The sequence below is a fragment of the Aspergillus udagawae genome (genome assembly GCF_001078395.1).
Source record: "Aspergillus udagawae IFM 46973 DNA, scaffold_6, whole genome shotgun sequence".
NCBI classification, from domain to species: Eukaryota; Fungi; Ascomycota; class Eurotiomycetes; order Eurotiales; family Aspergillaceae; genus Aspergillus; species Aspergillus udagawae.
In genome coordinates, this window is record NW_025091269.1 from 353,783 (window position 1) to 370,093 (window position 16,311).

A 16,311-nucleotide genomic window follows, 5' to 3' on the forward strand; every position below is an offset into this window, starting at 1 on the left:
GGACTGCACACGCTGTGGAGTCACTTTACTTCCTATCTCCTTCGACAAGAATCTAGCGCATTGAACCATACTGAGCATTTTCATTCTCCGGCGGGATGGCTTCTTGGTTCTCTTCGACACTTTTTATGACGCCTCGGCTCGATTTTAACTGGCGATTGGGTGGCTCTCTAATCAATAATGTCTGCTGCTGGAGATTTGTGCACAGATGGTGTATTGGCCTGGAAATGAGAGAACCACCGATATTCGATGAGGAGGTTTAAAGTCTCTAATAGCCCGTGCTTGCCATCCCTGTTTGTCGACGTTGGAACTTTGCAGCACCTGTCCCTGGAACCAGTTCAGCAGCGTGCTGTTGCTGAGGTTTGGTCATGGCGCACATCTACCAACTTCTCCTTCTTCTTCTTTCAAATCTGTGGTTCTCGACAGCTGCTCAGAACCAGTCAGAGACGGAATGGCCTCTTCACGATAACGGCCTGAGCAAGGTAGTCCAATGGGACCACTACAGCTTCCACGTCAATGGGCAGAGGATCTTCATCTTTTCCGGCGAATTCCACTACTGGCGTATTCCAGTTCCCGAGTTGTGGAGGGATATTCTCGAGAAGGTGAAAGCTACCGGTTTCACTGCGTTTGCATTCTACTCAAGCTGGGCCTATCATGCGCCCAACAACCACACGGTCGATTTCTCGACTGGCGCTCACGATATCACGCCCATTTTTGAGCTTGCAAAGGAGCTCGGCATGTATATGATTGTGCGCCCGGGACCCTACGTCAATGCTGAAGCCAGCGCGGGCGGTTTCCCTCTGTGGCTGACAACTGGCGAGTATGGCTCGCTACGGAATGATGACCCGCGGTATACGGCGGCGTGGACGCCGTACTTTGCAAACATGTCGCAAATCACTAGCAAGTACCAGGTCACGGACGGCCATAACACGCTCGTCTACCAGATTGAGAATGAGTACGGCCAGCAGTGGATCGGACACTCAAGGGATCGCAATCCGAACAAGACTGCCGTTGCTTACATGGAGCTCTTGGAAGCATCTGCTCGTGAGAATGGTATCACGGTGCCATTGACAAGCAACGATCCCAACATGAACTCGAAATCCTGGGGATCGGACTGGTCCAATGCTGGAGGCAATGTCGACGTGGCTGGTTTGGATTCCTATCCGTCGGTGAGTTACCATCTAGTCATTTTTATTTGATTTGTTCTGACATTTGAAGTGCTGGACATGCGACGTGAGCCAATGTACCTCCACCAATGGGGAGTATGTTCCCTACAAAGTGATCGACTATTATGACTACTTCCAAGAAGTTCAACCCACTCTTCCCTCATTCATGCCCGAGTTCCAGGGCGGTTCCTACAACCCCTGGGCCGGTCCTGAAGGTGGATGTCCTCAGGACACGGGGGCCGAGTTTGCTAACCTGTTCTACCGATGGAACATCGGCCAGCGAGTGACTGCCATGAGTTTGTATATGCTGTACGGAGGAACCAACTGGGGTGCAATTGCTGCTCCTGTGACGGCAACCAGCTACGACTACTCCGCTCCCATCTCCGAAGACCGCTCGATTGGATCCAAGTATTACGAGACCAAGCTACTGGCATTGTTCACCCGTACCGCGAAGGACCTCACAATGACGGAGGCGATCGGAAACGGAACACAATATACCACGAACACAGCTGTCCGGGCATTCGAGTTGAGAAATCCTCAGACCAACGCCGGGTTCTACGTCACGTTCCACAATGACACCACCGTTGGTGGCAATCAAGCGTTCAAACTCCATGTCAACACTTCTGTCGGTGCCTTGACTGTTCCCAAGAACGAGGGTGTCATCCAGCTGAATGGACATCAATCCAAGATCATCGTGACTGACTTCAAGTTCGGCTCGCACACTCTTCTCTATGCAACTACTGAGGTCTTGACCTACGCCGTTTTTGAAAACAGGCCTACCCTTGTGCTCTGGGTTCCTACGGGGGAATCTGGCGAGTTTGCGGTCAAGGGAGCCAAGTCAGGAAAGGTTCAGAATGGCGATGGCTGCTCGGAAATCAAATTTAAGCGCGAGAAGAACTATCTCGTCGTGAACTTCTCTCAGGCCAAAGGGTTGAGCGTCTTGCAGCTCGATAATGGTGTGCGCGTGGTTCTGCTCGACAAGGCCGCTGCCTACCGCTTCTGGGCTCCTGCATTGACAGACGATCCTATCGTGCAGGAGTCAGAAACCGGTGAGTTCATTTCATGCGTAGTAAACCACCATACCCATACTAATGGTTAACAGTCCTCGTCCACGGTCCGTACCTTGTTCGCTCCGCCAGCGTATCCAAGTCCACATTGGCGCTCCGAGGAGACTCGGTTGAGAAAACGACACTGGAAGTCTTCGCGCCTCACAGCGTGGAGAAGATTACCTGGAACGGGAAACAAGTCAAGTCCTCTCGGACTTCATACGGCAGTCTCAAAGCGACTCTCGCTGCACCGCCAACCATCAAGTTACCCGCTCTTACCTCCTGGAGATCCAACGACAGCTTGCCGGAGCGGCTTCCGTCGTACGACGATTCCGGCCCAGCCTGGATTGGTAAGTCGCAATTCCAATCGATCAGACCTAACAAAATCTAATGCATTCCGCAGAGGCAAACCACATGACGACATCTAACCCCAGTCCACCTGCAACCCTTCCAGTGCTATACGCAGACGAATACGGTATGTCAACCTCTCTCTATCCCTATACCATCACGGGTCTAATTCCCCTACAGGCTTCCACAACGGTGTCCGCCTCTGGCGCGGGCACTTCAACAGCTCTGCTTCAGGAGTCTACCTCAACATCCAAGGAGGAAGCGCCTTGTACGTTACCCTCCCCATCCCCACTCAAACCCTTCCATCTAAACTAACAAATCCTCCCCTCCGCAGCGGCTGGTCCGCCTGGCTGAACGGCCACTTCCTCGACTCCCACCTCGGCAGCGCAACAACCTCTCAAGCAAACAAAACCCTCTCCTTCCCAGCCTCCTACCTCAACCCCGCCGAAAACGTCCTCCTAATTGTCCACGACGACACAGGACATGACCAAACAACCGGCGCCCTCAACCCACGCGGCATCCTCGAGGCCCGCCTCCTGTCCAACAACACCTCGTCTCCCGCCCCGCAATTCACCCACTGGCGCCTCGCCGGCACCGCAGGCGGGGAATCGAACCTCGATCCCATCCGCGGTGTCTTCAACGAGGACGGCCTCTTCGCAGAACGCATGGGCTGGCACCTCCCCGGCTTCGACGACAACGCCTGGGCAGCCGCGAACTCGACCTCAACCACGTCCTCGGCGTTGAGCTTCACGGGCGCAACCGTCCGCTTCTTCCGCACCGTCGTCCCCCTCGATATCCCCGCGGGTCTGGACGTCTCCATATCTTTCGTGCTTTCGACGCCGTCGACTGCGCCCAAGGGGTATCGCGCGCAGCTATTCGTCAATGGATATCAGTATGGTCGGTACTATCCCCACATCGGAAATCAGGTGGTGTTCCCTGTTCCGCCGGGCATTCTAGACTACCAGGGCAAAAACACGATCGGGTTGGCGGTCTGGGCGCAGACGGAAGCGGGGGCTAGTATCCAGGTGGACTGGAAGGTGAATTACGTGGCGGACAGCTCGCTGAGTGTCGCTGGATTTGGGAAAGGGTTGAGGCCGGGGTGGACCGAGGAGCGGTTGAAGTTTGCCTAGTCTGTGAGTGTATTGTAGAGTGAACCATGACTGGCGTAGTTGGTTATTTTATACTATGCAGATAGAGGCTGTTGGCCGTTGGATTATATAAATGAAATAAATTGTATCATGGATCGTGTCATGTCCAACCAAGTCATCTCTGACCACGAAATATGCAGTATGTAATCATAAAAAGTAAAGTCGTAACTTGCAGTATTTACACCCATGTCTAAACCAAGAATCGGAAACCTCTGGCACTGGCCTGTCCAGGAACACCGCCATCATTGAGGGCATCACCCCGGTCAAGTTTCTTGTTCAGCCGAACAAGGATGAATCGGAGCAGAGTGGCAGAGAGAATAGCAATGAATGCAGTAACGCAGTTGACACTCATGGCGGTGACTATGAAGCGGTCAGAATGAAATGATCATCAAAAATAAAAATGCTAAAAGGGCATTGGGACGTACTGAAGCGCGGTGCATCATGGTCCGGGTACATGTAACTGGCGTAGATACTGCTGGCATTGCTGACCATGTTGATGGCAGCAAGTGCGGCGGCACGCTTAGATGCAGGACGAGGAAGGGTGCTCGAGATCCAGCCCAGGGCCACGACGTAGCCGGCGTACAGAGAGGGAACCATCAACATCATCGAGAGGTAGCGGGGAGCCACACCGGTGGTGGTCGCGGCGATGATGAATGCGACTACCGAGAGGTACAGAGGCGCTGTGATATGGAAGTATTTCTCGCCGGTACGGTCCGAGTGCCAGGCATTGAAGAAGGCGCTGATGACCGCCAGGCAGTAAGGTGGAGCGGTAAGGAGGAGTGTCTCGATCCGGCCGTAGTTGAGCGTTTGCACAACAGTAGGAAAGAAGTTAGTCACGGAGGCGGAGGAAACGATGCACAGGATGTGTAGCATCTACATGATACGTCGCAGTCAGTCAGTGCCGTTGCCAGTTAAGGGGAATAATAGCAACGTACAAGAATCCAGGTCTTCAAGTCGGTAAAGGCGAGTTTCGCGCCATGAAGGAGCGACTGTTGTTCGGAATCGACCCAGTCGTCTTCGCCGATATCTTCCTCCAGACGCCATGTAGCGAGCTGCTTTTCCTCTTCAGAAAGCCATGAAGTGGTACGAGGGAAGTTGGGCAGGATCCACATGGCAATGAACGCAACCACTATAGTAATAGCTCCCTCAATAATGAAGAGCCACCGCCTGGAAAAGTCAACAAGACTGCACAACTACGCTCGGTCCGTCCAAAGGGGAAAAAAAGAAACCATACCAGGCTCGAAGACCCTTCACATGGTCCATACCGTTGGTGATACCAGCAGCGATGAGACCGGAGAAAGCGCCGGAGATCAGAGAACCAGAGTAGAGGGCGGCAGTGCGGAATCCCAGCTCCTTACGAGTGTACCAGGCACTCAGAAAGTAAAGGCAACCAGGCTACAACAACGGTCAGCAAGGGGATCACGGTCATGGTACTATTGTTGTCAGAGACGTACGAAATAAGCAGCCTCAACGAAACCAAGGAAGAAGCGAGTAACAACCAGTCCAGCAAAGTTCTGAGCACCCGCCGTGGCCGTTGAAATGATACCCCAAAGAATCATCGCACAGGGGAGGTAGATAGCGGGCTTTCCGAACTTGTTCAACATCAAGTTGGATGGAACTACTACGGTCAGTTTATGGTACAGGTTCAGTCTATTAATCACACTTACTCTGCATCAGCAAATAACCAACAAACAGAATACTGACGGCAGTTTGGTATTGGTTGCTGTTTTTCTTCATTCCCAGATCATCTTCAAGACCAGCAAGCCGAGCAGCTGCCTGGAAGGCGTCAGTCTTTTTCGCGCGAGTAAAACCCAGAATCGTGACATACAATGTTGTTCCGATCCAGATAGTTGAGAATGTACATGATAACAAGCATAGGAAGGAGACGAATATCGATCTTGCGAACGAGAGCCCTTTCGGCCTTCCGGCGCTCCTCGGGACTCAGGCCAGCGACATATGCAGGAGCCTCTTTGCTCGGGTTGGGTCTGTCGGCGTTGGCCACGACTTCTACATTGTCGACGTAGCTCTTATCGATCCCGTCCTCGGGATCGTAGGAGTTTCTGGGAGACATCGTTTTCCGGCTCAAGTATGGGTAAGGAAGTAGAACAGAACAAGGAAGAAAAGGGTATCACAACAGGGAAGAGAAGAAAGGATAATATTTCAGATGAGGGAGAAGAAGCAGCGGTGATAACAGCAGGAAGAAGGGAATGAAAAATCAGGATCCCTGCTCCCTTTTGTGGGAGAACCTGGGGCACTACGCGTGGAGCAAACAGGTTTCCCGATTCTCAACTCCCAATCCCGGGATGACCAACCATACGGACTCCAGGTGAATGGGGTCCCCGGAAGGCCAACACGGTTGAGACGGGGATTCTACCAATAGGGAAGTCGGAGGCGGGGAGAAGCAGAGGCTGCAGAGCTGGGGAGAAACCGAAGAGTAGTAGTGGACTGCAAATAAAAACCGAGGAACAGAGCCGTGGGATTAGAGAAATGTCGGTACGTAGCATTTAGCTCAACCAGACGAAACTGTAGTACTAGTTGGCCAACACCATAGAATTTGCCTTCCTGCGGGGAAGAGAGATGGGGGGATTTGTGGAGTTACAGGGGCTGGAGATGAAGTATTGGACCATTTGTGCACACTCGGAGACATTTAGCGTCGTGCAATCAAAGCATGACTGGACGATTGAGATTCTTTCTCGTCGAAATCATTCCACTCCGCGTGGGGGTTGCCGCGTGGGAGACTCGTGGGGGTCATCGGGTTAGCGGGCAAGAGGACCGAAAAAGTTTTCATCCAAGTGAAAGCGGCAGAAAAAGAGGAAGAATAAGGGACGTAGTTCGGTCATCCCAGTAGATAGAGTAGTTTATATTTTACTGGACGCAGATGATGATTGATGGGATGAAAGCAGAGTCATGTAAGTGAGAATGTTGGAGCATGGGGGTGGGATGGAGCATTAGGTAAGCGCAAATCGGCTGACCCGACCAAATCTAAACACCGCACGGGCCGAAAGACATTTCCCCCCTGGCCACACAGTTAGTTCATTCTCCTCATTGACAGGTGATACCACACAGAATCCGTCCGGGAGACGCATCAACGGTTTGTCGTCTTCTACCGGCTTAATAATCCTTCGTCGCTCGTCGTTCTAGCTTAAAAAGAATGATTCCGGTTAGTTTTCGGGAGCTCGGGATTCAGCCAAGTCCTCTCGGTTCCATCCCGTAGCCAAGGAACCTGCCCAGACAAGTAAAACTATCGCTGCTCTGATACGACACAGAGCTCCTTTTGCCGTTCCTTTGAAGGCACCCATTGCTTGGAAAGAGATTATCTTTCCGTGCGCCTTCTGCTCAAAGTCTTCACCTAAACACCTGACAAGGAAAATCTTAGTGTTTTTATACATCGCGGGAGACCTGCGGACACGTGCTGTTAGTTTACAGTATAGCCACCGAGAGAACAGATTGAACATGAAAAGTCCATGCAACTGGAAATCAAGCTGTTGCTACGGCTAAGGATTGAATCACGATCTATTGGGCTCGTGTGCTCGAGGCAAAGGAATCTCCGTGCCAACTGCTTGGTCCCAATTCTTCGTGATGATCAGATCGCCAAATGGGCTATAACGGAGCATTCTTACCCTTAAAGGGGCTGTCCATCAAATGAACACTAACCAGAAGGCTTGATCCTCGTGATACTGAATCATCTGCGGCTGTTACAGTAAGAACTGCCAACCACTAACATTTTCTCTCTCAGAAAAGGCGAGCACAAGATGCGCAGTGCCAATGAACGCGTTTTCAAGAGGGCCCTCATACCATGAACCTAAAGCTAATATTCTTTCCGGAGGTAGGTAGAACAGCAATGGACGCCTTTCACGAGTCTCGAGCCACAAGGCAACGTCATTGATACCGAGCTTCTCAAAGAAAGAGACATTTGTCTTCGGAATGCCGATATACCATGTCCAAGATCATGTCATGGTCAAACAATATAGAACAGACCGCAGTGCCAAGTCTCCTTGAGTTATCGGTCACGGATGGTTCTCATCCTGCTGTGCACCCCCGTGACCGTCCTGGCGACTATGCTCGGTTTAAAGGATTGAAATTCGATCAGTCTCGAGACCAGATAAGTAAACCGACAGACATGAAAAGACCATGCTCAAACCAGCAGAGACTAAATTCCAAAAATCCTATTCCTGCCGCAGGGTAATACTCCCTCCGATATTCAACTTTCTAATCCAACTCACATGTGCCATTAGTAGTGCATCCGACGACAGTGCACTACAGAGGCACAGCCGCAGCCGCTACCCTCTATCCACTCCCTGATCCCAGCCCGTGCGCCTGTACAACCGTGGTCTGGACACAGAACACTACGGGTTCTACACGTACATCGACCGCTTCATCTTCCTCGAGAGCCTTGCCCCTCTCAACGGCAGCACCACAGACAACTGTGCCGCAGCCCAAAAAGCGCTCAACACCGTCACGTCACTCTAGAATCAACTGATTACAGGACTCTCAAGCGCAAATAAGCATATACTGTCAAAGATCCAAGACGATGGGCAGCACGCAAATAATTGAACGCTAGAGAAAATATACAAAGTAGAGAACGCACCCAGACAAGAGAATCGGATCACAGCATTTGGGCAAATACGCTCATTTAGACAAGGATCAAGGTGTTTATAACTGCCTTAATTTTAGCTAGCTATGTAGATAGCACAATCTGCGAAACTAACCAGTATGTCAATGATCTGACCAGGCAATAATAGATGAAGCTATAGAAATCTGTGATGGGTGGCTCGGGACTTGCTTGTCATGGAGAGCTGCCTGAGCCAACCACTAGTGAAGAGTTTCAGGAATTACCAGAATGTGGTTCTCGGCTTCGCAAGACATACTACGCATCGATCATGGTCGACAGCCAGGAGTGATATGTCACGTAGCCTCCGGAGTTTTGCCCGCAGCCTACCCCAGCAGTGATGGGAAGTATTTGACCACGTAGCAAGCTCAAATAGCTTGCTGTACGACAAATTACTCGTTATTACCCTCTAGAGCATCGCTCAAATGAATCATATTGAGATCTCGGCACTATCGCTTCGCATGGCGATTAAGGTCCTCTCTTCTTCCGTGTACTCGAAAGGCGGAAAGATTAGAGAAAAGAAAACAAGGACATCATGATGCACAAAAAAAGAAAAGACTATCGAACACGCCACAAGATTGTAAGAAGAGCGGAAAAAAGACGAGAACTTTGCATACCCATACCATCCAACCAGAGTTATTACCGACAAACATCTTATGCTGCTAAGAAATAAGAGAAGGAGAGTGGGAAGCGTGGGAGCGACACGCAAGGGAATGAGATACACACAGGACCAAATGCAAAAGTACAGGAACAGAGAATGAAGGGCAGGCTCCCTTCGGACATTCAGTTGGAGAGACATGAGAGGACAACAGCTCCAGGATGCTGTACAACAGACATACCATGACGGGGAAAAAGCTTATGCTGAGAGCGAGACTAAAAAAGTGGTATTAATCAAAGAGATGATGCTGTCCAACTTTCACGCTTTCAAGAAATAATAAATCGGAAAGGCAGAACGAGTCCCATGCGAGGTCGACCGTAGAGAGATGGAAGTAGACAGGAATGGTAGGCGCAAAGCGTGTCGAGTGGAAAGCAGATCTAGCATAGTAGATCATGGACCAGGATCTAGAGCTGTAAATCGGATCAATCTCAGATGATCGAGGAAAGTTTAATGCATGAGTGTGGCTGTAAATGTCTAACACTCGATACTCTCTTTGGTCCAATGCAAGGATCTCCGTGCGTCTGAGAAAAACCGAGCCAGAGAAAAACCGATGAAGTACCTAGAATGTTGCTGTCGCCATAACACCACAAACGCAGAACAGGAAGATACGCGAGACGATGGAACAATCGAAGACGGAATAGTGCAAGTGCGGCAGGTTTTGCGAACGCTCGAACATCATGCATCGGTCTAATGAAGGATAAAACGCGTGCAGTGCTTGAGGTCAAAATGCTAGAGTTGGAAAAACGCCACACCACTCGTAGGTCTAGTTATGATGGCTGATGTGCAAGATGAGACATGCCGCACAATGTCGTCACGGGTGAGAGCCTCAGAGGAAATGAGTGTAGATCTTCGAAGTCTCGTGGACTTCCATTTCCTATGATTGGACGTTAGAATGCAGGTCGACACAACTACTGCTTGAATGGACATGTGTCTGCCAGGACTTACCATCTTGAAATTGTTGAGTTCTTCTTTGATTTGTTGAGCGAGAAGTGGTGTCAAGCGGTTGCAGGTTGCAATGTCTCCTCGACGATCGTACTCTCCACTGGGCCACGTCTCATGGAACTGAATGCGAGGACTGAAAACAAGCGTCTTTGTCGTCACGGGTTGCGGCGTAGCAGGCGAGCTTCGAGACTCGGGAATTCGCCCATCCGATAAGAAGTAGTCTTCGCCAGCTATCTTAACCGCCTCGGACCGTCGGTTACCAGCTCGAGACGGATCCTCGGGTGTACTGGGAGCACTGGAATGCGGCGAGTCACCGCCGATCAGTGTCTGCGAACCCTCAGCGGCTCTGTTGGAACGGGCTGTGACTGCGGGATCCGAATTGGTCTCTGGAACACAAGATTGTCAACGAACTGGGAAAAAAAAAAAAAAAAAAAAAAAACCAGAGCGGCTCTACTCACTCTTGAGGATGCCCTTCCTGACCGCTGCCAGAACCTCTGCCCGTTCTCTGTCACCACCCACAATGCTCTTACGCGATTGAGATCTCTCGGTCCCGATATCTTCCTGAGCCGAAGGACCCTGGGGGCTATTTTCCATCTTAGGAAACACAGTGCCTCCGCGAGGTAGATCCTGAGGATCTGCGTTGGCAGTCACGCTCTTCCTCTCCGCTTCGACGTTGACCACTGACAATTTTGGTGCCATTGGCTCCACATTTCCACCATCGTTCGATGCGATGCTCACAATGGATTTGGGACGGAACAACCCGACGAGTGACCGAGTCGACCTCTTCATGCCCTTGCCCATCTTCCGTAGCATTATCGAAGCTGATGACGCTGTGGATGACACAGACAGATTATCTGTGGAGCTATTGAAGAACCGGCCTTGATGATGCGAGTAAATGCTCTCACCCAACCCACTGGCCTCTTGCTGTTCAGCGATCGCGGCCTGCTCAGGCCCTAACTCTTCTTTCAGTAGTTCTCTTCGGGACTTCTCCGCAGCAATTGCCTCTCTCTTCGCTGGGCTATTCTGGGAAGACGCCTTGAGGAGCTCTGAAGCGCTCCCGAAAGAGAAGGCTCTTCTCAACCGAGACTTCCCGGGCCGTTTGAGCTCGTTCTTAGTGATATCAGCCAGTCGTTGCGTAGCAACACTCTCAGTCGGAGCAGGCGACTGCTTCTCATTTGGTGGTTGAGAGCCGGTAGGCGTAGGTTCTGCAGAGACTGGTTGCGACAACGGCGAGGGCTTCGTTGATCGCTTGGTGTCGTCCAACTTGTTCGTGCTCTTATTTGAGGGTGCAGCCTCCGTCAATCCTACCTCGCGTACCTTGGAGCATGTCAGCACAAGAAGAATTTCAGAGAGGAGTGGAGTATATCTTACAGAGGACGTAGATGAGTTAGCTGAGTGATTGCTGCCCGAGATATCTCGATGAGACTGGGCGGATTGCGGTCGATGGTTGGGGTCGAAATAATCGTGCACATTCAGGATCGGTGTCGGAGATGATGGCAGGTGAAGCTGTAGATTAATCAAGCCAGCATTATCAATATTCCCCCAACTCCGACGCCTATACCGCTTGGCAAGCTCTGCTTGCGGCTTTTCAGGACGCGCTGTATCATCCACACTGGAAACTCGAGCGTGTCCCGGTTTGCGGGACGGATCCTGCAAGGCATTCTTCGACGCAATTTGATCCTCTCCTGGCAGGCTAGAAGCTGTTACTGTCGACTGGGCTCCCGCTGTGTTATCTAAACGTCTGCTTCCACGCCGATAACGGTCGGGAGACGGTCGAGCAACGGTGGGAGAGGATATATTCATGAATGATGAGGAAGGCGACGGCAGGTTGGCAGTCGATAAAGGGCGAAGAGGAGGGTCGCTGCGTGACTGTCTCGAAGGAATCGCGGAGTCGTCTTTGGAGCGGTAAGATTGGACGGAAGAGTTGGAGGACGAAGTAGATACAGAACCAGCTGCAGGATGATGGGAGAAACGGGGGTTGGATCCAACTGCATGAGGATGGACGGGAGATCCCTGGGGTACCGAGGGAGCAGAGGAAGTTCGGTTCTCTGGCCTCAAATGGGGCGTCCACGACTGACGATTTTGCATGGTGTTGAAGTTGGAATTGGGTAGGCTAGGCGTGCCAGTGAAAGCATAGGGGGCCACAACCTGGTGGCCAGCCCGATAGCCCTGAGATCCGCCCACCGTATTGTACGAGTTCCAGGACATTGTGGGGTTGCGAGGATTTTGCTGATGCGAAGGCTGAGGAGACGGGGCAAAGGAGCCAGAAGAAGATGAAGGGCGAGTCTGAAGCACAGAAACCGTGCTACTTTGTTGAGGAATCGTTTGCACCAACGCAGCCATGATGCTCTCCTCCACCGTTTCTCAAAAGCCTGTCGATTTTGGCGACAACGCTAGGACACGGCGAGTCGATGGACGTTAAATTCAACGGTGAAAGACACAATTGTGATGTCAAAGACGACTCGAGGGCGTTCAGAGGGGAGGCAGGGAGGACAACAACAAAATGATTCTGCACACGTGTATCAGTTTTCTGCTGCAGCACGATCGGGATGAGTTCAACAACGGGCTGGTGAAAGCAATGGGTTGCCAACGTTTCACTCTCCTGTCCACCCACAAAATCGAACTGGATTGCAGTACCTCTCTGAATTGAAATCGAAATGGATTATATTGATACAAAATTTGAAAGAAAACAACGCTTATGCTGGATGTAGAAACGAAAGGCTCGGACAAGACGAGAAACGGAATGGGAAAATCTGGCGACGCGGTGAGACGCAAGGAACACAAGGCTCCAGGGAGGTCGACGTGATCTAAAGCAGTCGAGCCATGTACGATGGAGACAGGGTGGAACAATCGAAGCGAGGCCGAAAACAAAAACAACTGAAGGTTTGAGGGAAGGCTGATAAGAGGGGGTCGGGAGAAAGGAGGATCCCTGGAACGGGCACCGTATCTCCTGAATCGAACAGAAGATTGGGCCTAAGCTCTGCTAGGAGACGACGACAGAGGACCTAGTCAGGGACAAGAAAAGAAGAGGGAGATCAAAGGAGGGAGAGGAGGAAGGGAAGAACGAGGATTGGGAGTGAGGAAGGAAAGGAACAGAAAGGAAGTTAAAGGAGATAATAATAATAATGGGGCGGGAGGAGAGAGGAGAGTGAGGATTTGCGGATGGGACGTGCCACTATTACTAGCTTAGGGGGAGCACTCACTTTCCACTACTATTGACAGGCGGAGACAACGACGGATGGGATTTTCCAGACAAATGTGACAGAGGGAACACTTTTCTCCTAGCAACTAGTATCACGATGTTGAGAGGAATTCCACGAGGAAGAGGATTTTGAGTATCGAGAAGGCGATAAATAAGAATGGAAATTGCTCCTCAAGAAAAAGGAAAAAATCAACAATAGGGATAATGACTGTTCATAAGAAAGGCCCATCATATTCTCGCATGATTGTTATCGCTGCTGCAAGTCATGCCAGAACCAGAACAACCAAAATACTACTGTAAATTCAAGATGGCGTACTCTGTATGTACGATGACTATGGAGGCTATTTTACTAATCATTAGGATACAATTTTTAGTATATTTTTCATTTGGAAATGCAGGTTAATTCTCCTGAATCTCCTCTGCATCAGCCAACCGAGTTCTTTCCACTGGAACATTTCTGCTAAAAAAGGGGAGAGGTAAGACAGCTTACCTTAGGTTGGAGCCTTGTATCAATGTACCGAAATTGTTGTATATGATCACTTGATACCTCTCTCAGGACTTCGGAAAAAGACTGGAAACTACTAGATTCACAGGTAGCTGCTGTACTACTGACCCGTACTGTACCTTACCTTACTGGCCAGTACTGACCAGTAACCAATCAATACCTTACCTTGCCTAGTACTTAAAGCGGGCCAGCTTAGCCCCTGCGACGCCAACCGCTTCACCTGTGGAATGGGTGGATATTAAAACAAACGATTGCGACACATGAACAATATTAAGACATTGTTTAACTTGGAGATCATTCCTCAGATTTGGGTGATGACTTAATTTGAGCTCTCAAGTATATCCGTATCATTGCATATGACCACTTTCACAAGTCATAGGAGTCAGGCCCTCTTTCTAACAACTGTGCTCTATCTGCTGCATACAGGCCCCTATTCCGTTCTTTTATCCTTAGTACTCTATACCAATGCGGCAAAAGAAAGCAACGTGCTAGTTTCATAAGGCCACCACTTATTATGAATGTCCTAGCAGCCCGCTAGTCCCCTCGCGAATCCGATCGTGCTAGCAAGTTGAATGCCGATTCGCAACCACACAGTCGCTAAAACCCTTAGCTGTAACGCTATTACTGTACCGACACTACTTGAGTCAGTCAGAGAACGGAATCTCGGTGATAGAATCTGGAGATAGCTGCAGAGGTAGCCTTGTCAAGGAAACAGGCAATTGCTATACAAAGCAGAATGACTGGGAGAGATTTTGTGAGTAACCTCAAGTGTCAGGATGCCGAGTCGGTTTGGCAGTACCTAGTACTCCGTACGGTACTCCATATTTGATCTTCAATACGCCTGTGACTCCTTTTGTTAGGCTTCCCCAGATTTTGAGCGAGTCCAAGCCTGACCATCTCACCAAATTATCGACAAATGCCTTCTTGCATTCCGGTATAGGCAATTTATCACGATTTCTGAAATTCAACACTCATGAGCTGACCAACACTGATGCAAACTTTCACCATGGTACTCCCAGGCCCGAGCAGTTTCAATGTCTTGCATCCCTGGGAATTTCCGTGTACAGTATCCATGGATTCGGATGTCCCACCAAACCTAATAGTTACCCACCATAGGTTTGCTACTCCAGTTCCTCCCAAGGACTTAATAGCCGACCAGGCTGAGCCAGGGGCTCGCAGAAAATATATGTAAGTTTGAAGCAAAGTTGATTTCGTACCATGGTCCAGGACAACGAAAGGAGCTAATCTCATTATTGGCAGGGAGAAGTTACCAGAGAATGTGCTCAATGATGTCAGTCATCTTGATACGGACTGGAAGGGCACCCGAGGTTTTCGTACATAATTTCCAAGCCTCTACAAAGGAGATATGCTGCTGTTGATTCGAAAATTAACTGATAGTTGACTAAAGCTTGGAGAGTTTAGAGCCGCGATGAACATGAATCAATCAGATGCCTCTCGAGTCTCAGGAAGGCTATTGATGAGGCTGAGGGGCTGAGAGCTGACAACTAGCAAAAGCATACTCCCCACTCGTTGGACTCGTATCACTGCATGTGTGATGCAAGTATACCAGACCAGATCTGATTTCTGACATGTTGGGCTGGTACTGTCCTTTCAGCAATCAGATTCAGATCCATCCAGTTTCAGATCTGCCGTTCACCCTGATCCTCAAGACCCGTCTTGTACGGAGTACCAAAACATCTTATCATCAGTCTAGTAAGATGCTCGATGGGCAAGTCACCGCGAATCACATTAATTTGAGGAATGTTGAAACTCACCTACATCCATATGCAGATAGCGCCCATCGCTTAACACCACATGTCTTGACTTGCTCCACACTGAACCGGGGAACTGGCAACAATGGCCTTGTGCTTGCTTAGATAATTACATAACATGTTACTCCGTAACCCATATGCAAAGATCCATAAAGCGCTCCTGCGAGTGTACTCTGGCCTCTGGGGAAGAAACTTATGTCTCATACAACGGAACAATAGGTATTCTAGTAGGTAGTATTGTTAGTATTGCCAACAAGATTCAAATCTTCAATCTCATCAATTTTTGCCGGATCGTGGATCCGTGCTCCGTAGTATCTGAGACATTTGATAAGAATAAACTGATGAAAACTTTTGCACTATGCTTGACTGGAGCAAGTTTCAGACCAAAGCTCACTTACCCCTGTCTCATAAGTAGATAGCCATTGGATAAACTAGTCCCTGTTACAGAGTACTAATGCGTATAGCACAAGCATTGACCAGATGAATAAAATTCGAATTCCTATCACCAAGGGTGTCTGATTATGATCAACCAGCATACATCACCCCGATAATCCTTATCTCCAGGCCAAGCTACCCACCACTAACTTGCTATTTTGCTGAAAGACCCACGCAATCCCCTCCACATACAGCATGGTTACAAATAGGCCGCAGATCCACGTAAGGAATTCCCGCGCGATCGACGGGCCCTTCACGCATTTCTATTCGTGCTCTGCGAGTAGGTATCCCGTGCGGCGGGCGATCATGACAGTCAACCAGTTTCAGAATTGAGCGGTGTCAATCATTTCAATCATCCATATCATTGACCCACAGATGGCGAAGTGTGCTTGGTGTATCATGATTTGATTCCAACCACTTGGTTGTAGACAGTTAAGTTCTCGAGTATTGTAGAGTATGGTATGATTTGTCTTGATTGCTTGA

General features: G+C 49.9%; 3 protein-coding genes across 3 annotated transcripts; 1 reads left to right on the forward strand and 2 right to left on the reverse strand.

Moving 5' to 3' along the window:
- Positions 1-365: 365 nt before the first annotated feature.
- Positions 366-3,687, forward strand: Aud_007893 (glycoside hydrolase family 35 protein; the record flags this gene model as incomplete). Its single annotated transcript, XM_043292781.1, has 6 exons — positions 366-1,166; positions 1,216-2,212; positions 2,266-2,559; positions 2,613-2,684; positions 2,738-2,825; positions 2,892-3,687. The coding sequence occupies 6 exons, from the start codon at positions 366-368 to the stop codon at positions 3,685-3,687; spliced, it is 3,048 nt and encodes a 1,015-aa protein (XP_043148716.1).
- Positions 3,688-3,895: 208 nt separating this feature from the next.
- On the reverse strand, positions 3,896-5,776 carry Aud_007894 (putative MFS transporter; the record flags this gene model as incomplete). Its single annotated transcript, XM_043292782.1, has 7 exons — positions 3,896-4,065; positions 4,131-4,578; positions 4,641-4,872; positions 4,940-5,100; positions 5,160-5,323; positions 5,373-5,481; positions 5,534-5,776. 7 exons carry the CDS (start codon positions 5,774-5,776, stop codon positions 3,896-3,898), a joined length of 1,527 nt encoding a protein of 508 aa, XP_043148717.1.
- A 4,022-nt stretch (positions 5,777-9,798) lies between these two features.
- Positions 9,799-12,257, reverse strand: Aud_007895 (uncharacterized protein; the record flags this gene model as incomplete). Its single annotated transcript, XM_043292783.1, has 4 exons — positions 9,799-9,846; positions 9,918-10,300; positions 10,373-11,231; positions 11,286-12,257. The coding sequence occupies 4 exons, from the start codon at positions 12,255-12,257 to the stop codon at positions 9,799-9,801; spliced, it is 2,262 nt and encodes a 753-aa protein (XP_043148718.1).
- Positions 12,258-16,311: the final 4,054 nt, after the last annotated feature.